General features: G+C 45.1%; 1 protein-coding gene across 1 annotated transcript in view; it reads right to left on the minus strand.

Moving 5' to 3' along the window:
- Positions 1–20,964, minus strand: part of USH2A (usherin) — a gene marked incomplete at its 5' end in the record, with an annotated part of 567,922 nt that overhangs the window by 148,952 nt on the left and 398,006 nt on the right. Inside the window, 2 exons of the mRNA XM_025209559.1 lie at positions 1,840–2,061; positions 13,779–13,947. Coding sequence (XP_025065344.1) covers positions 1,840–2,061; positions 13,779–13,947 — 391 coding nt within the window. The remainder of the gene's footprint in view (positions 1–1,839; positions 2,062–13,778; positions 13,948–20,964) is intronic.

The raw sequence follows: 20,964 nt of genomic DNA on the forward strand, positions 1-20,964 counted from the left end.
AGAGGACAAGCTTAGAGAATGAGTGAGATGTCAGTAGGTACACCTGGTTCAACAGGTGAACAGATTACTACTTCTTGTAAATCCAGAAAGGTCAAATCTCACAGTCCATCAGACTGGAGTGGTCAAGGTATAACAATTTCTGTGGCCACGGACTTTGATAATGATGTTCTCAGTGTTGTTAATGATAGGAAGGCTGGATTAATAAGTGATCCAGAAGAAAATTTGAATGCATAGAGGACATAAAGAGAATTTATTGAATGAAGAATTTCCTGGACAATGCACCACATCCTTTGACATTGTAAATGGTGATAAAATTCCAACAGTTAGGGTGGACTTCTAGCTCACTTTACGTGCCCCGGTGGCAGTTTTCCAGTTCCATATATGTCATTTTTGGTTAGGGGGGTCTACAACAAGGATATCCCACTTCTTTGGCAAGTGCCTGAACCACTCCCATATTGGACTAAAACATGGGAGGCAAAAATAGCTGCCTGCCCAGTGTATAGCTTATGGTGCATGATTGGTAGGTTCACACTGCAGGGATAGTACTGCAAATAGCCTAACTTTAAAAAATGCCACTTACTGACTGGAAATCTCCCCTTAGTGTCACTGAAAGTAAGAGAGAAGTAAACTGAAAAATGGGAAAACAACAAAGCCAGATATTACCAACAGAAGGAGATGAAGATGAAGGATTGTTAGGAAAGATTCTGGATTGATGGCAATATCACCCTCTCTTTAATAAAAAGGTAGTAAGTATAAATGTTCATTCCACGAAGTGTATGCAAAGGTTATTGAAACTAGAGTCAGACAGCAACAGAGATTACTGGCAGCTAGTTTAGTTTCAGAAAATGAAAGAGTGCAACACATCCTATGTTCGCCCTCAGAATTCTACAGGTAAGAAAGTAAGAACAATTACACAAGTAACAGCTATGGAAAGCTCTTTATGAACAATGCTTGAAATAGTATGCATGCATATAGTGGGAAAACAGAGGGCAATAAGTTGCTAAGAATTTATTGAATGCAGTGGTACCAGTTGTTAGACCAAGAGGAAGACCTGAGAAATGGCTAGATCAAATAAAGGAGTATGTGAAAATAAGAAAAATAACAGATCAATAGAGCAATTAAGATAAAGGAAGATTTAAACTACCAGCTGACCCATCATTAGGATACAGTTGAAAAAAGGAGGACCTGTAGCCAATGCCAGACAAGGAAGTGAAGTGGCTAGCATTACACCTTGCTTTCTTTGACTCCTTGGCTGGAGCAACAGGTACTCAGTTATTTCTGGGTCAAGTAAGGGCAGCTATTAGAGTGAGTATAGAGCAGTGGTTTGAACCTTTTTTAGACACAAGGAACCCCTTGTTAGACCTAAGGCACCTCTCAGATAATTGCAGACTTTCGTTTTCACTCATTTTTTGACTACAGAAAAATAATAGAGTAATTCTTCTGTGGTAAAGAACTCAGAAAGATCACAACAGGTCAGAATGTCTTTGACACTATGGATGTTTGTTAGAAATCTCTGGGTTTATCTCATGAATCACGTGCATGTGTTTGTACACCCAACAGTGCTACTGGTGAGTTGCACTCCATTGCATCTTTAAAAGGATCTCATAGTACCCCAAGATGTCATGGCACCCTGGCTGACAATCATTGGTCTAGAGTGTGCAAATAGGGTGGGTGAACAGAAGGTTAAATCACCATTGTCATAGAAGGGGCTTATCCATCTATTTTAAACCTATGTGCTTCATTATAGAGGGCTTAAGTGTTTGGATAGGTGGAGAGCTTTCAATGCCCAGCTTCAGCTTTTCTATAAAGATACATTTTAACGGGAATTTAAGAACTTACCTGTGAGAGGCCTGTATACAGTTCCCACCTCTTCATCACCACAACAGATCAAGTCTTTGCTTACTACTTGTCCACCACAGCACTGCTGATTGAAACCATCATGAAGGGATCCACAACAACAGATCTGATTCCCTGATGTGGAGTAAGGAGTTCCCTGGCAGCAGGCATCACCAACTCCAACTGAAACCCGGTTTTGCTCTTCATTAGGGCAACATATTTCTCCTGTTAAAGGTACAATTAGTCACTGTGTGCCTGCAGGGCTACTGTAAAGGGAGTTCTTCCACTGACTACCATGGGTTCTGGACTGGGTTAGAATAAGACATCTTCATATACAAACTATTTCACATAAAAACATAAGCTCTCTTTCTGTACTTAGTTTCTTAGTGTGTTCTAACATTATAAATGCTTGGGGTAAGAATTAAATTAATATATGCAGTTATGAACTGACCTGGGTTATAGCCCTTTGAAAATGTGGCTCAGGAGATATTAATATGGAAGTGTGGCAAAATCTACATAGAAAAGTAATATAGTTTAAAAAAAACCCTCATAGTTTAAAACATTTTTAATCTATATTAACATTAGTTTAACTCTTGTAGTATAGACAGTGCCAGTCATGAAGAATTCCTATTATTGTGATTCTTTCCTTCTTCAGTGTGGATGTTAAACTTGTTAAAATTACCAAAATCCCTGAATGGTGAAATCTTTAACTGCTTTGTAGCACAACTGCAGACTCATAAATAGCAGAAGTACAAGTTTACTCACCTGACTAAAACTGTTCTCAGAGCAACTATTTACATTGTTGACCAGTTGGAGGAGCCATTTGGTGATTCAGATCCAAAGAAAGTCAGACACTTAAGAGTGCACCTAACTTTAAACATCAGAGTAGGCCCCCTAAGTCTTTACATGATTTAAACTGCACTTCTGTCAGGAATAGTCTCAGAACTGCCAATTAAGAACATACATACAGGTGTAGCATTTAGAAAGACCTAACCAGGAGGTGCACTAACTTGGATCAAGAATGGGTTAACCTGATCTAGGAAGGTGTTAAACAAATCTAGTGAATGTCTGCATATGTTTGCAGTGGAGCCCCAGAGCTGTGCTATTCCCTCCTCCCCTCCCCTCCCCCTGCCCCCAAATCCTGACTGCTATTTTTAGCTCCCTAATCTCCCACCAAGACTAGGTAATCTCCATCGTGAACTCACCCACCCCACTACTAACCTACTAGCTCTCCCCAATCTAACCCACTCCTCTCTCCCCAACCCTGAGTTACTTACATTGGGTTCCCCATGTGGCTCCCAGGAGCTGCAAACACTCATACGTGCCACTTCCAGTCTACATTTAGGTGGCTTAAAGTAAGCTACATGAACATATGTGCAGCAAATGGCTGTACTCACTCTAATTCTGTTGATGATGGTGGGGTGTGATGGGGGCAATTTGGCACTAGAAATAGGAGGGAGATTGCTAATAATTCTATATACAATACCAAGCAGCTGTCAGATGGTAACACTATTCATTTACTACCAATCTGAGTTTGATTTGATTATTTTCCTTTCCTCAAAATTCCTTGGAAGACAAAATATTAGCTGAGTGTGCTATCGTTATTCGTTTCACTTCACTTTGAGAATCTATCCACACAGCTTAGCTCTGGGATACATGTCTACACCTCCCTCTGGCTTCAGAGTTGCAAAAATGGAGACTCCTGCCTTCCTAATTTGTAATCTTCATGCCATTAGCACAATGTGTTTCAGTATATCTAGCACCATCAAGCTGGCCAAACAACATCTGGGAAATAAATATTCCTAGTGAGCACCCTGTATAAATATTTTTATCAAATGAAGTCAATAATAAACAAAAAGACTAGAACAAATCTTTAGAGTATAATTGTTTAGCTATGTAAGTCATATTTTCCTGCATTCCTGAGAATGTAATTTAGTTACTGCACAGAGAAAGGACTTAAAACAGAGACTGCAAATGGAAATAAAACTGATTTTTTTTTTTTTAAGAAAAAGAACTATTAGACATAAGAAACAAAGGATCAGTAACCCTCTCATTAACCTCTCAAAATGGGATCCATTCCAAGCTAGACTTGAAAATGTTCTGTCTCTGAAAACTACCATGCAGTCTTACCAGTTAATTGTTATCCTTATCAAAGAATGACCCACATTAACATTTAGCTTGGGGTTATTAGCATATTTATAAAAAAAGAAAAAAGTGACCAACATTGTTCATGTTGCTGCCCTTTGGAATAAGGGAGTGCATTTAGGAAAAGGATGTTTGCAAAGCATGGATAAATATCCATTACTACTTGCTTGTGGACTCCTGATTGAACAGGAACTCCTTGCAGATACAAGACGGTTTGTGTCAGTGTGCCTTTGTTTCCTGATATAAACAATATTAAGCTAGTTAACAGAGACCACTGGATGGGGATAGAGGTCACAGAATATAATCTTCCTATTTTAGTACATTGAGATTAATGAGGCCAGCAAAATACTTTTCTCCAGTTCTTCCATGTGATAGCATTTTTCTGATGACATCATGGACAGCATTCGAATATTGTGATATATAAATTACTTTTCAAGGGATTGGAACTTGGAATGTGCTGAACATTTTGGCAGAAATTCAAGAACTTCTGAGCATAGAGAACACATGCCAACCCATGGGTAATGCACGCATTTTAGCTCCTGACCTGACAACTGCTCGCAAAGACAAGTGAGTACTGAATGCCCAACAAAAAATCATTTGAGGGCTCCCAGGCCTACATTATTTGAAAATGAACTAGTAAACTAAATAGGGAATATGTGCTTTAAAATGATACTTTCAGGGGGGAAAAAACAGTGTTTTACAAACTCAAATTTTGACATATGGAACTCATCAGATAAAAGGAGAAAAGCAGCCTATATTGTGATATAACATATATGCCTGGTTTATGTGCATGAAAATTGGGTTGCAATACAGATCTGGTACTGAAAAGCAATATTTCTACAAGGGTTACATGCTATTCTCAAGCTGCATTTCCCAGGTCTCAAGTCCTGTACTTCTGCCCAGACCTAAGATTAAAAGTGAGTGGAAGGACTGGGGGTACTTGTACATGTGATGGTCACTGTGACATACACATGATGAAAATGTAATTTGTATGACTTAATGGTGCCATGTGTTACATGTGCACCAGTTTTGAGAGTTTTAAATGACTTTGCATCATTGTAAACTAAACTATATCTGGATGTAGCTTAGTTTACAAAGTTGTAAAATGCAATGTTGCAGCTGTCAGCTTGCTTCCCAGCCACAGAAGAGGTGGGCAGGCTCTGCAGAAAAAGTTTGGGCCCCGCACCACTTCTGCCTTCAGCAGGCACTTGACTCAAGGCAGAAGTGGCGAGGGGTACGATCCTTTTCTTTTTTTTTGATGGAGCCTGCCTGCCTCTCCCACAGCCGGGGGGTGAGCTGCCAGTTGACCAAGTGGCCCCTGAACTGCAGGAGCCCGTCCCTCCATAGCAGCATCACCCTCCAGAGCCACCCAAGCAAGCTGATAGTGGGCCAGGGTCTGCCCTAGCTCAGAGGCAGCACCCAGCTAGAGCCAACTCTTCCCCATGCTTTCGGGAGTGGGGATTGCTGGGGCAGAGTCGTCGGCCCTGCAGGGGACGATGCCGCTCCACGCAAGACAGACACTGGGAGGAGAGAGAACACCAGGAGGAAGAAACGCCGGGTCCTAGTCATCAGGGACTCCCTCCTGCGAGGGCTGGAAGGTCCGATCTGCAGGCCCGACCCCATGTCACGGCAGGTCTGCGTCATGCCTGGGGCTCGGGTCAGGGACATCATGGAGAGGATCCCGGCCTGCATCCGGCCTGCAGACCGGCTGGGTACACACCATTTGCTCTCTCTCTTAAGTGTGCTTAGTAACAAGTTCCCAGAAACACAGTTAAAATGGCTATATTACATGCTTTGGGGGTGTAACACATGAGGACTGGTGTTCACCAGATCACTCTGAAGCACATTTCAAAGGCAGTGAGACATGCCTCTTGTGCTCAGTTCTAATTCACATAGGATGTCAAAGATATACAATGCTTCATGCTAGCTGCAAATGTGAATCAACATAAATGAACCAGTTGTACTGCCAAATTCTGCATTCTATTGGAATTCCACCCAATGAATTAGACAAAGGAGACGGGGGCACAGGTTGGCTGATCTCGTACGGCGAGCTTTAAACTAGCCTCGCCGGGGGAGGTGGCTGCAGGAAGACGAGGAGACGCCATCAAGGCAAGGGGTGCAAAGGTAAGTAATGGGGGTCCTGATGGTCTGCCTAATTGGGGGGGGGGCACACAGTCTTGCAAGGCCTTAAATGCCTGTACACCAATGCTCGTAGCATGGGGAACAAACAGGAGGAACTCGCCCTCAGAATAGCTAGTTCAAATCCAGATGTCGTAGGGTTAACAGAGACATGGTGGGACTCATCCCATGACTGGGCAGTTAACATTAGGGGCTATAGGCTATACAGGCAGGATAGAGAAGGCAGAAAAGTGGGGGGGTGGCACTCTATGTCAAGGAGCACTACACATCCTCTGCCAGCAGGATGGGGTCAGGGGAAGGGCAAGCTGAAGTGCTCTGGGTCAAGATCCAGGGGGGGCAAGGCGAGAGGGATTTGACGGTGGGGGTCTATTACAGACCCCCCAATCAAGAGGAGGAGCTGGACAGGGAATTTTCAGGCCAGCTTGCGGAGACACTAAAAGCAAGGGATGTAGTTGTCATGGGCGATTTTAATTACATCTGCTGAGAGGAGCAGTCAGCCGGGACGGACCGCTCCAGGAGGTTCTTGGCCGAGTTGCAGGACCTCCACTTGATTCAGGAGGTGCACAGTCCCACCAGAGGAGATGCCCTGCTGGACCTGGTCCTGGCCGCAGGCGACGACCTGGTAAGAGGCCTCCAGGTTCTTGACCACCTGGGCAATAGTGATCATCGCATGCTGGAATTCACCATCCAGCGTAGAGTGTCAAGGGCCCGCAGCAAGGTGGTAGCCCTAGACTTCAGGAGGGCCAACTTCAGTGAGATGAGGAGATTAGTGGGAGAGGAACTGGGGTCCTTGAGGGCAGAGGAACTCAGCGTCCAAGAGGAGTGGTCGTTCCTTAAGGAAACGATACTCGGGGCCCAAGGGGTGTCCATCCCGACAAGAAGCAAGGCGGGCAGGAGTGTCCAAAAGCCCCCCTGGCTCACCAAGGGTGTCCGGGAATGCCTGCTTGCCAAAAGGGTGGCGTACGCCCGGTGGAAGGGGGGTGTAATCTCCAAAGAGGAGTATACCTCCTCTGCTCGGGCCTGCAGGCGGGCTGTTAGGAAGGCCAAGGCGGAGATAGAGCTCGGATTAGCGTCCAGGATTAAGGATAACAAAAAGTCCTTTTTCAAATATATTGGGAGGATGAAGAAGGCGCCGGGTAATGTGGGGCCCCTGCAGGATATGCGGGGCAATCTGGTGGTTGCGTCAGAGGATAAAGCGGACCTCTTTAACCAATTCTTCACCTCCGTTTTCTTGTGCAGGGACCGGGACTTCCCTGCTGTGATAGAAGCCGGACGCGAGGGGATCGCCTTCAGACCTCAGGTTGGGGAGGACCGGGTTAGAGAGCTTCTGGAGGGGCTGGACGCGTTCAAGTCAGCGGGTCCGGATGCTCTCCACCCCAGGGTGCTGAGGGAGCTGGCTGGGGTTATTGCAGGGCCCCTGGCACGGCTCTACGAGCGATCGTGGTGCTTGGGCCAGGTGCCAGACGATTGGAAGGTAGCTAATGTGGTCCCCATCTTCAAAAAAGGGAAAAGGGAGGACCCGGGCAATTATAGGCCCGTCAGTCTTACCTCAATCCTGGGGAAGCTCTTTGAGAAGATCATCAAGGAGCACATTTGTGATGGGCCGGCATCCGAGATGATGCTCAGGGGCAATCAGCATGGATTTATTAGGGGGAGATCATGTCAGACCAACCTGATTGCCTTTTATGATCAGGTCACAAAGGCCATGGATGCAGGTGTCGCGGTGGATGTAGTCTTTCTGGACTTCAGCAAGGCCTTTGACACCGTCTCTCACCCCATCCTAATTAGTAAACTAGGCGACTGTGGCATAGATGCCTACACGGTCAGATGGATTGCAGATTGGCTGAAGGGTCGCACTCAGAGGGTGGTGGTGGATGGATCATATTCGACTTGGGGGGAGGTGGGTAGTGGAGTCCCTCAGGGCTCGGTCCTGGGCCCTGCGCTGTTCAATGTCTTCATCAGCGATCTTGATGTTGGGGTGGAGAGCAACCTGTTTAAATTCGCTGATGACACCAAAATTTGGGGGGAGGTGAGCACGCTAGCAGGGAGAGAGAGATTGCAGAAGGATCTGGATAGGTTACAGGGGTGGGCAGACAGGAACAGGATGCGTTTCAATACGGACAAGTGCAGGGTGCTGCACTTGGGTAGTAGGAACCAGCAGCACACTTATACGATGGGGAACTCCCTACTTGAGAGCACGGAGGCGGAAAGGGATCTTGGTGTCATTATTGACTCCAAGATGAACATGGGCCGACAATGCGAGGTCATGGTTGGCAGGGCTAACCGGACCTTGTCGTGCATCCACAGGTGCATCTCGAGTAGAGCCAGGGAGGTGATCCTCCCCCTCTATGCGACGCTGGTCAGGCCGCAGCTGGAGTATTGTGTCCAGTTCTGTGCGCCCCATTTCAGGAGGGATGTGGACAACATGGAGAGGGTCCAGAGGAGGGCCACCCGCATGATCCGGGGACAACAGGGCAGACCCTACAGTGAGAGACTGCGGGACTTGAACCTATTCAGCCTCCACAAGAGAAGGCTGAGGGGGGACCTGGTGACCGTCTATAAACTCACTAGGGGGAACCAGAAGGGTTTGGGGGAGATGCTGTTTCCCCTAGCCCCCGCTGGCATAACAAGGAGTAATGGGCACAAGTTGATGGAGAGGAGGTACAGATTGGACATCCGAAAAAACTACTTCACAGTTAGGGCGGCTAGGAGCTGGAACCAACTTCCAAGGGAGGTGGTGCTGGCCCCTACCCTGGGGATCTTTAAGAAGAGGCTGGATACTTACCTGGCTGGACTCATTTAGGGTTTTTTTTGTTGTTCTCCCGCCCTGGCGGGGGGTCGGGCTAGAAGATCTATTAGGTCCCTTCCGACCCTAAAACTATGAAACTATGAAACTATAAGCCTGCTGGATCTTCTAGTAGACCTGTGCAGTGTCCCCACCACTTTTCTGCCACCTGAAACTACCCGGGAATGGGCTGCCTTGCCCCTGGGGCAGTGTTGGGAAGCAGTAGGAGGGTGGCTGGGTGTGCTTGCAGTTGGAGAAGGTGGCAGGGATGGTGTGCAGGGTGCTGAAAGCCTGGGTGGGCTGAGGGAAGCTTGGGCTTGCCGGGCTTCCAGTGCCCTGCACACCATCTCTGCCACTTTCTCCAGCCACCAACATACTCAGCCACCCTCCTGCTGCTTCCCTGTGCTGCCCCAGGGGCAAGCCAGCCCATTCCTGGGTGGTCCCAGGTGGCGGGAAGCTGGCGGGGACAGGGCATGGGGTGCTGGAAGCCCTGGCAGGCTCAGGGAAGAGTTGGATCTAGCTGGGCGCTGCCTCCAAGCTGGGGCATTCTCCAGCCCACTAGAAGCCTGCCCAGGTGGCCCCAGGGGGCTCCACCACCATGGAGGGAAGGACCAGTGCCCCCTAGAGCTCAGGGGCTGCTTGGCCCACTGGTAGCTTACACCCCTCCCCCCTGCCCCCCACCACCACCACCACAGGAGAGGCAGGCAGGCAGGCTTTGGGAAAAAAAAAATGATTGGGCCCCTCGCCACTTTTGCCTCCAGCCAGGTGCTTGCTGAAGGTAGTGAGGGACCTGAACCTTTTATTTTTTTTTTTGGTAGAGCCTGCCCGCAGCTAGGGGTGAGCTTCCAGTGGGCTGAGTGGCCCCTGAGCTGTGGGGGCCCCTGGTCCTCCTCTCCACAGCAGTGACACCCCTAGGGCCACCCGGACAGACAGCTAATAGGTTGGGGACTGTCCCAGCTCAGAGCCAGCACCTGGCCTGATCCAACAGTTCCCCAAACTTGCCCGCTAGAAGCTTGCCACGTGCTGCTCCCCAGGTGGGCTCAGGGAACAGTTGGATTGAGCCAGCTGCTGCCTCCAAGCTGGGGCAGCATCCGGCCACTAGCAGCGCACCCAGGTGGCCCCAGGGGATTCCACTACTGTGGAGGGAAGGACCAGGGCCCTCCGTAGCTCAGGGGCCGCTCAGCCTGCCAGCAGCTCACTCCCCAGCTGTGGGCAGGCTCCATTTCCAAAATAAATAAATAAATAAATAAAAGTATCGGGCCCATCACCATAACGTGATGTAGTGTGACGGGAAACTTGAAATGGTGGGTTGCAATTAAAAACCGACCTTTTCAATTTAGGAGACACAAAATAAAACCTTGGGGATTAAACGCCCGCTGTGTGTACAAGTGCCCTGTGTTGTCAATTTGTATAGCCTACAGTATACCATTTCAGCCATGTATAGCCATTTCACCAGAAGTTCCAGCAGGGGCAGGCTCTGTTACAGGCTCTGTTTTCATTATAATTGTAAACTTCTAATCATTTACTTGGTATTCAGTTGATACTAATCAAGGTTTGCTTCAGCATACAACATGGGTAATGGAATGATTAGTAACTAGGCCCTGTACGCCATCCAGAGTGTTTGGCATAGTGTATCTGACTTTAGGAGCTTCTTCCCCGCTGGCTTCCCTCATCCCCTTCAGCTCACCCCTCAGTACTCTTGCCTGCCACATCTCAATGGACCAAACCGATAGGAAAGGCTGCCAATGGGTGAGGAGACCTTCAAGAGTTGGACCCTTGTCTGGGATGGGGTCCTGCTGGCCCTGTACCGCTTTTACTCTAGCTGTGCCCTCTAGCTCAGAGCCCACTATCCAGGGCTGCAAGCTATTGGCTCAGCAGGGTGTGCCCTCAGGCTCAAGGACCCACTGCCCCAAGTCCTGCCACCACCTTTCAGTCCCTGACAGGCTTCACCTTTCCAGGATTGGAACTTATCCCCCAGTCTCTATTTTCTTTTTCTCAATTCTGTTTGAAACCTGGGGGGGCTCCCAAGCACCCCACTCAGTGGCCTCCATCTCTCCTACAGCCACAGACCAGGTCACCGGGAACAAAAATCACCTACACCATAGATGATTACTTGGCTCAAAACAAAAATGGCCCACCCAGGGTTAGCCTCATCCTGGCATGATGTTCTCCAAGCCACAAGCAAAGGTAGGGATTTCAGCAGAATGTATTTGGTTCCTGATGCAGAATCTCAGGTCTGTTTCACCCCAGCTGCCACTCTGAGTCCCTTCTTTCCAGCCCAGAGTTCAGTCCCTTTGCCTTTTTATACGGAGCACCTTTCTCCTATGGCTCCTACAGCCAGACTCTCTCTCAGGCTTGAGACTTGAGGTTATATAGGGTCCTCCAGTTCCCTGACTCTTCTGCTTCCATTCTTGGGCCATCAGGGACTGCCTGCACTTGGGCCCAGCACCCATCTTGTTTTAGGCTCCTTCACCTGTTACTTAACTCCAGCAGCACAAGAAAGCAAAGGAAAACAGGTACGCATGTAACAGGAAAACAAATAACATGAGGAAAATAGAGCAGGAGAGGAGTGTACAGCAAAAGAAAACAGGCAAAGAAACACCACCAAGGGGAAAGGATGAACTGGTGGACAACAAAGGGATATGGGGAGCAAAAGAAGGGTGGAGGGGGACTAGGACCCCCTAACCCCCTTTCTCCCCTCTAGTAACAGGGAAGAGGCCCTGTTACATGCCCCTAACCCTTTGTCGGGCTTGCTGGCAGCTTAAAGATCACATGGCTCTTTTCTGGAATCAGACACTAATGATATGGATTGGCCCTTTCTATTATTTCTCTACAACAGGGCTAGGCCTTCCAAGATAGCTACTCCTTCTCACATGTCTATTTGGTGGGATATCCCAAAGTACAATGCCTCAAGTATGAATGGATGTTTCAATGATGCCATAGTTTCTAGCACTCCGTATGTGATCCTACCACCAGGTCCCACTGATATTATTGATGCAGGATCTGGGTCTCTATCCACAGTAGAGGTCCTAAAAAGCAACTGCCCAATTTTTCATAGGATGCACACATACACACATTTATAAACATAGCTATGTTGTGAAAAAGCTGCTGGGTAGACACAATTGTGACATGTTTGTTCTGAGTGGTTCAGATGAATTTCCATGAGGTTCTTAACATTTTATAGAGCAATCTCACTTAAGTTTTCATTGAGAAGCTGGGGAAGGTAAGAAAGTTTCCTTTCTTGTGGGGTGGAACAATTTATATATAGTGGCTAACATTTTCCCAATGTGTTGCATGTATTTGTACCTAAATAATGAAGCTGCCTAAACATAAATAAATACATCAATAAATTTAAAGGTAATATACAGCAGCCTAGGTATACAAAAGAAATATGGAATATTCTCGCTCTATCCTCTTATCATCTTTAACCCCTATATGACCCCCCAAAGTATATCTTATTTTGGGGGGAATATAGGCAAATTGAGAAAAATATATTAAATAATGTATTTAAAATATCTTAGATATTAAATGTATTTAGTATTGCTATGGAAAACTGGAAGACTTCAATATGAAGCAGAATTATGATTTCCTTCATGAAAATTAGAAACAAAGATTTTTTTTAAAGTACATGATATGCTACAAAAATTACCTGTAATATATTATACTTCCGAATCTTTATAAATACAGTAGAATTCTTTCATTCAATAGTAGACATTCCTTTTTAAGAGAAACATCATCTTAATAACAAGAGTCCTGTTCAGGAATCTAGAAAGACTACTGGGTTATTGAACAATCTGATCGGGTATGTGCAGGTGTTACATGTAGACCAACCTAACTAGGGTTAGGTTGATCTAAATGCCCATCTGTGTAGTCATTTTAAAAAGTTAGATTGAGCAAAAAATGGCAGGCCCAACCTAAACTAGTTCACCTGAGGAGGTGAACTAACTTAGATCAGGAAAATGTTAACCTGATCTAGTGAAGGTCTACACATGTTCAGACCACAGCCTGGAGATTGAGAAAGCTCAGCCATTCTCCGTAGCCCTGAGGCTGTGCTCTTCCTAGCCCCTCCACCCTGACCAGGCTATTTTTGCCCTCCAACCCTCCACCTCTGAGGGACAACTGCACCCCCACCCCACCCCACCGCACCCCCAGACCCAACAGAGTTATTTCCCTGAATGACTTACACTGGGTTCCCAGCACGAATCCCAGCACCAGCAAATGTCTTCATATGCCACACCCAATCTATGATTATGTGGCTTAAAGCAAGCTGTTTGATCATCAACCAGGTGTGGCAAACATCTGCACATACCCATAAAGAAGATGGGGTACTCTTGGAGTTAGGAGAGAATCTGGGCTCTGGCAAATCAGCTGTAGGATGCTTACTTACCATGCAGCATATATAGTTGGAATAGAAAAGGCAAACTAACAACTAAACACAATCAGCAGTGAAACAACCCACATCTCTCTGCATGTGCTCCATGTATGGAGGGATAATACAAAATTCACTTGGTCAAAAAGACCAAGGTGAATTTGCCTTTTGGCACTGCACTTAAGCTAAACTGCCCTCTCTATTAAGTATTCTTTTTCTTAAAATAGTTCTTTGGGAAACCCAATTAGGAGGATTTATAAATGAAACATTTCCTGCATTTCCTGTATAAGTCATAAGCACCCTGATTAAAAGTCAACATCAAGGCAACTTTCCATTGCCCACCCCATGCTGGAACTCTTTGCATGCCTATAAATGATACCTTGCCATCTCTATAAAATACCTAATTATATTGATAGGTACTTATCTTCCTTGGTTTAAGAGACACACCAGCTACATTGTGCCATTTTATTTCTTTCATATTACTTGAAAAGAGGCACCACTTACCTGCTAATACTCTGGTGTAATAGCCACCACAGCACTGATATTTTGGTTGCACAGCATGTATCTGACCACCACAGCAAACCCCTGATGAATTAAGAATAAATGGAGTGTACTTGTCCTCACAGCACTGAAAGCCAGGTTTATTGTTGTGCAGAATCCCATTACAACATGCCTAAAAGAAGTTTAAAAAAATAGAAAGGCAGTATCTGTTAAACAAAGCATAATGCTTTCTCTGACAAAACAATGTCTATGAAAAAATGTGTACAACAAATCCTAGTGCTAATACTAATATGACTGCAGACAGACAAAAGTGCAACATGGCTAAAAAAATACTGTGCCCTCCAGAATTATTAGACTTTACATCTGACAGAATGCTGCTATTTTGTGGCCTTCAACCATGCTGCACCTTAATAAAATACTCCATTAATATGAATTGTCTTCGCATGCCTTGCGGGATGTCTGCCTCAATATGTAGTTGATTCCAACATGTAGATATATTCCACCCTCACCCCTGTCTGTATCTTACTTCCCTGATTCAAATTTGTATTTTGATGTGGAGCTATCTGATCCAAAAACCTATGACTAAGGACTTCCCAGTATGAACTCTTGGGTTCCCTTTTCACATTAAAATAAGTGGAATTTTCTTATAACACATGATCACTTATTTGTGACTACAATTTTTCAGACAATGCGATCTTGAGGGAATACAATTTATATACTTTTTTCAAAATAAAATTTACATGGGAATGAATTTTGAAAAGGCCTTTTAACTGTGGACTTCTTTCTAGGTGCAGTCATGGAAATTATACACTTGAACAATCAAATAATTATTTGTATGCTTGCTCCAGTGCAGAGGGAGTGACATACTGTATACATAACAAATCATGTAGAACAGTCAGTAGAATCATTATAAAACATAACCTGAAAACCTACATTCAGTGCAGCTTATATTAGGTAGAACGGATCATTCTTATGGCTAGGTGAAAAATGCAGTTGGCAGCCTGGCACGAGTATATAAGCACTGTAGTCTCTTTTCTCTGGGTACTGAGCTACTTTCAGCCTGGAGAATAACCACATTCTAACTCGGCTAACCAGAGCAGCAGAGAACAAACAAAAACATGTCTCTAAATAAACGAGACATGTCTATCTTTTGTCTATCTTCTTTACATTCATTATTGACTGGCAAAATAAAAGAAGGAAGAGAAGTGGGACCATTTACTGTCTAGATTAAGAATTGAAATATTTGAGGAATAATGCACAAAATGATATGGACCAATAAAAATAAAATCCTAGATATAAAATTGTTAAGAGCAGTGTGTATATACATATACATATTTACTGTAAAGAATCCACAACCTATACAACCTTCCTCTTAGCTGCAATAACTGTGTGCTATTCCCTCCAATTCATGACACACTTCTATCTTTCATGTAAAAAAATAATAATTTTATTCTCAACAGTCAACGTTGCTGATCATAAGATTCTGCCAGGTTTGTGTGTGGGTGCAGAGTGCAGTAAAGATGCAGGAAAAAAAGAAAGCAAGGAACCACTGTTCCTCACATCTCATGGTCTGTACAAAGGTCAGAGACAGGGTAATGCTGGGATGGCTTCAGCCATTTTTCCTCAGTGTCACTAGGTGTGTATACAAGACACTTTACTGAGCAGTAGACTAATCTACTGTGTCATAAAGCATCGCTACATACCCATGCACAGGAGCTACCAAGCAGTAGATCAGGCTATTGCACAGTTTTCTACTATCTGTAAATACAGGTAGTAGATTTACTGCACAGTAGCTACTGCACAGTACTGCACAGTTAGCTACCTGACTGGAAGCAAATTTCTCCTGGTCAGCCTGGGCAGCAGCAGGCAGGAGAACAATCCCCTCCCCTGGGAGCTTCCTGCTGCCAGGGCCGGCTCCAATCGCAGAGCTCAGTGGGGACAATATCTCCTTACCCCTGCAGGAGGCAGCTCCTGGCCCCAGCTCTGTGACTGCAGCCAGAGCTGGGACATTGCTCCCTACCCCCAGCAGCTGCCTGCTGCTGGGGCAGAATCCACAATCAAAGCCACGGGGAGGGAACAATCTTCCAGCCCCCACTACCATCTCAGAGATGGGGGTGGGATTTGCCTACTGTGGGGGGAGTGCATATAGTTCCAGGTTGGCTTTGCAATCAAAGTGGGGATTGAGCAGCAGGCAGCTGCCTGGGGCAGTGGTGCAGGGTAGGAGGCAGCTGCCCTGAAGGAGGGACAGCTCCCCTCACCCTCAGAGCCCAGGCCTGATACCAGTGCCCTCCTGCCAGCCTGGAGCTGGCATCTGAGGAGTCTAGAGCTCCCCCTGGCTGTCATATAGTAACAGAATAGGGCAGGAGTATCCCTGTCCTGAACTTCTCCTGGTGAGAGCAAATTTGCTCCTGATGGGTGCACATGTAGATGTGCACTCAAAGAAAGCTTACTATGCAGTATTTTATGGCATAGTAAGCTTTCTGAGCATTAATTACACATGTAGACATACCCACTGTATGCTTGGAGGCGGTACTAGCCAAAGCACAAATGATAGAGAATGATTTCATCCCCAAAAACAATGTTGTAATAGGCACTTTCTGCCTCTCATTGCTTCTTTCAAACTCTGAACTAACCTCAACATAGAGCTGAGGTTTCAGAGCTGTGTCTAAATCACATAATCTAGCTTGTGGTTTTTACATTTACTAAGACTTAAAAAATATGCTGAAACATGTTTGAAAGTTTTAAACCCAAACTTTTTACAATTTATGACTGCTTTGTATATTTTATCATGACAATAACTTTAACTAAGTGCTAATTGAATTATTGGTACAGTGTGCTGGACATGGACATACAGGGTTAAATCCCACTTCACCTTCATGAACCTAGGTGAACTTATGTAGCTGTATAATAGCAATTTTGACATTTATGCACCATTTAGACTATTTTCACCTCTGGCAGAAAAGGATCTCCCTGGGCGTGTCTACATGAGATGTTTACTGCAGAACTGCCTAATGAGGTCCACAGTAAACATTTCAGCATCTATATGTCTGGCCCTATTAGGCCACACTAATAAACTCCACTGCAGGTTAGTACTTGTAAATGTCACAACCCAGTGATTTTGGTGCCTCGGCACGGTGGAATTTTCTTGCCACATGAGAGCCTCTTGCACAGCGAGGGTTTTTGCTGCACAGAAGAACCTCGGTGCAAGAGAGTTCCCGCCAATTTGTAGCTTTCTTTGCAGGGTGCATTTCTTCTTTGCAGCACAGAAATGCACGGTGCAAAGAGTTCCTGCTATTCGAATGCAAATTTGTGTCCCGCTATTGGCCAGTGCTAAATTATTCCTACGTAGCGGCTAGTAATTGGCTAGCTAGCTGTTTAAAATTTCATGCGACTTCCGCCCAAGTCGAAGAACTTTGAGCATGCTGCAGAGCGCCTCTAAAGAGATCTGACTTGCGGCTAGCTGATTGATAGACTGATCACCTATCGATCCTTCTTCCCGTCACCGAGCACAATCCCAGACGTACCCTTTTCCCGCCGGCTTGATTTGCAGATGGATTAACTGGCTTGGGCCTTGCCAGCTGGAACAACTCACGTAGTTGTTCAGACGACTGGACCATCTGCGTCGCAACTACAAGCGGCGTAAGTAAACGTTTTTGCAACCATTAAACCTTGTCTGCCTCTCCATTCACCAGCCCGCCCTGATGAACGAGCAATTTCTAAATCACCTCGAGTCAGCTCTGGCCGTCCAAGACAGTAAATAAAGGTACTATCCTGCAGCAGAGTTTTTTAGTATGCAGCAATGAACATGCAGATGCTGACTGGCTGACTGGGGCATAAGGCTGCTTCAATCCGGGGGCTGCCTGATGACTAACTCCACACTGTAGCACCCTTATGCCCCAGCTAGCCCCACTGCAGCATGTAGAGACTAGTTGGAGCAGCCCTGGGTTGGCAGATTGATCCCATAGGCCTTGTGCCAGCCAGGGCTGCTCCTACCCAGCTCAACGTGCTGCAGTTCCAGGTACATGTGCAAACATGGTACCCGGCAGCAATAAACTCTGGTGCAATATGCACTGGAGCTTATTGCTGCACATTAATAGCATGTGCAGATGCACCCCCTGTGTGCACACCTGCTGGAAGTCAAATGGAGGAGTAAGGTTGCAGGGGAAACCTCAGTTTGTAACCCAATAGCAGAGTGGCTAAGACATTTGCCGATTACTACCAAAAATGCCACTTTCAGGGAAAAGTGGAACACCACACAGATTTTCATAGGCTTGAAAAGAGGCCCCATAAGAGTTGCCAGGACTAGGCTCAGGTGCCATTGGTGGGTAATGCCACCAGTGGGGAGGTGATAGGTATACCCAGCATTCCTAAATTCTAACAGGTAAGCGACGATATTAAGAACCAGCTGGAAAAGAATGCCTAGAGTAGCACCAATTGGAAAACTCAAGCCACTAATCCAGGTAAATTTGACTGGTGGAGTTCTTGCTCCTGTGGATGTTTCTACATAGAATAACCCTGCACTAACTCTGACAACTATCCAGCATTCAGGCTGTGAGGTGGACAGGGCAGAGATCCAGAGGCATACCCGCTTTGGTCCTGACTGAGCAGGTCTAACAACAGGGATGATTTTTTTAAGAAGTCCCAGGTCAGGAAAAAGACGCATAAGGCCAGAATGGTAAAGAAAGCCCTGGTACTAAATGTGACCTGGGGACCTGGGTGGCAGCACAAGGCAGTGTGTGTATAGAGGGCACAGGCAATTGAAATATAAAATGATATAGCAGATTTTGATGAAGAATGAGTGCTCAGCTTAAATGAAAAGTACATCACAAATGTAGAGCAGCAAAGTGCTCTATCATAGCCAGGTAACTGAGAGGAACTGAGGAGCAGGAAATGCGCACTATTTCTTTATCCCCTTGAGGCATGGTGGGCCACAGGGTACTGCTAAAATAAACGGTCTCTGGGTCAAAGGCTCAAAAGATGACCTACCCATATGTGAGAATGTGCATGTATGAAATTACTTGAAAGAAAACTTTTAGTTCATTTTGGCCATTTTCCTGACAATACAGGATTTTTCCTTCTAGAATTAGAAATAAAACCGAGCTCTTATTCTGTAGAATTTTGAGAAAGGTCTGATTCAGATCCTGACTTTGCTTTTAGGATCTGTCTCCAATATATGTAAGTACTTTGTCCTGTTTACTCCTGAATGAGTTTTCCATATTACTTCTTGGGAAAATTTGACTCAAAATGTTATAACTTGGTGGTTACAACTCAAAGTAGCAAAAGTGGCTTTTTCTCTTCCCAAATACTTTTCAAGGTCATACTTTATGTCAACTATCACCCATAATTCTCTACTGGCATTAATTTCATTTGTCATCTTGTGTTCAGATATTTAGCATCTTGATTTAAGCATCTTTGTTTTAGCATCTTTGAGTCCTTTTATATTATTTCTCTGTCCACCCCATTGTTCGTAATACCTCCCCAAGCTATGAATTTAATTAACCCTCTGTTTTTCTCTCTCACAAAATTAATGAAGATGTCAAATGATACTTGGCCTTGCTTCTCTTCCCTGCTTGCTATCTTCTGGTTCCTTTCTACATTACTAATAAATCCGTACTCAGTCTTCTTTTGTCATTTACATTTGACACCAGAAGCATCTATAAGATTATGTCGCCTTTCTCTATGCTCTGGGTCCCTAATGACATGCTTGATTCTATCAAACCAGCTAACATTAGTATTACTGACTTCAATCTATACTATGTTAACTAAAAATTCTCCAGGCTTCTTAAGGAATTCCTCTGTTTTTTCTTTTCACACTTATCTTGTGACACCACTGACCTGTTTACCTGGGAACTGAATAGCCTAAAACACATTTTTCCTCCATTTGTGTTTTCAAGCTATGGTGTGGACCCTGACGGTACCTCCCTTTGGGATTTGATTTCACCTTCTGTTTTGTCAAACTTTTCATTTCTCAATGAAGCCCTGTTTCCTTCTTACCCAGAATGAAAACTGTGAAAATGTCATGCATACAGAGGCTTTTCAGCAGCTATATAACCATTTCACATCTTTGTGATTAGCCAAAGAATCAGCCTTGGATTCTCCAGTAAGTATTTTATATTCCATATTATACTTCTAATTTCAGTGTTTCTTCTCTTTGTGAATCTCAAATGGGAACACCTGCTCTACAAGCTTCATAGAAGTTGGATGATGGTCATTTAATTTCCAGTTGTAACGTGTTTTGAGACTCTTAGCTGGAAAATGCATTGTAAGTGCAAAGTATAATTAGCAATATCTCCTCTGGCCCATTTTAACTCCCTCAGGAACTCCCTTGTCATACATGTAGCTATGTTCCTTGAGCCTCAGTACCTCCACTCTCTTTTTAAAAATGACCTAAGTCCTTTCAGTTCATATAGTCTCAAGTTCGTGTATGTAACTTCCAAAAAATCTTTGGTCACCGCTAAAACAGAGACACTTTTTTAGCTAGTAGTACCAATTGATATACTTGGTGCTATTATTATGTAGCTCCATGACATCCTCTGGAGCCAACTGTAAATTGAAAAATAGCATTTTTTTGGCAGCACTCTAAAGATAGTCGTCAGTTGCTATTTGCATTGGTATTAAGCCGAAAGACTTTGCATTATCTATCCATAAAATAAAATGCATTCAAGTAATGTTAAAATTATGTCACAGATCCAGAAAATAAAAATGCAAAAGAAAGTAATAGTGGCTAGAGGTTATTATTATCTCATCCTCTTATATATAGATGTGGATGGTGTAATGTTGCACGGTGAGCTAAGATCCTTGATGTAATTGGACACACTGTTCCAAATTCTTGAGCAGATCTGAGATTTTACCAAACAGAAGGTCATAACATAAGGACAGTGCTATCCCAAAGGTCACAGCAGTATCAGTAGTGGTGGCATGGACTGCTTGTCCTTAATTACTGCCAACTCATGTAATACCCATACTGCACCATGCTTTAGCACTTCCAAAAGGTGGTGATGATGGAGCAGAGGCAGGGTGAGGCCACCAGTGCCTTGCCCCACCTCTTGCTCCTTGGAGGTAACAGTGGTGGTGCGGGGGATGGGGAGCAGGGTCAAGATGCCACGGGGCGGCTAAGCCACCAGTGCTGGCCTCAGCCTGCCCCTCCCCACTTCTGTTTTGACCACCTGCAGGGCCAGCCGCAGCAGCG

The sequence above is a fragment of the Alligator sinensis genome, unplaced genomic scaffold, assembly GCF_000455745.1.
Source record: "Alligator sinensis unplaced genomic scaffold, ASM45574v1 scaffold842_1, whole genome shotgun sequence".
In the NCBI taxonomy this organism is placed as follows: domain Eukaryota; kingdom Metazoa; phylum Chordata; order Crocodylia; family Alligatoridae; genus Alligator; species Alligator sinensis.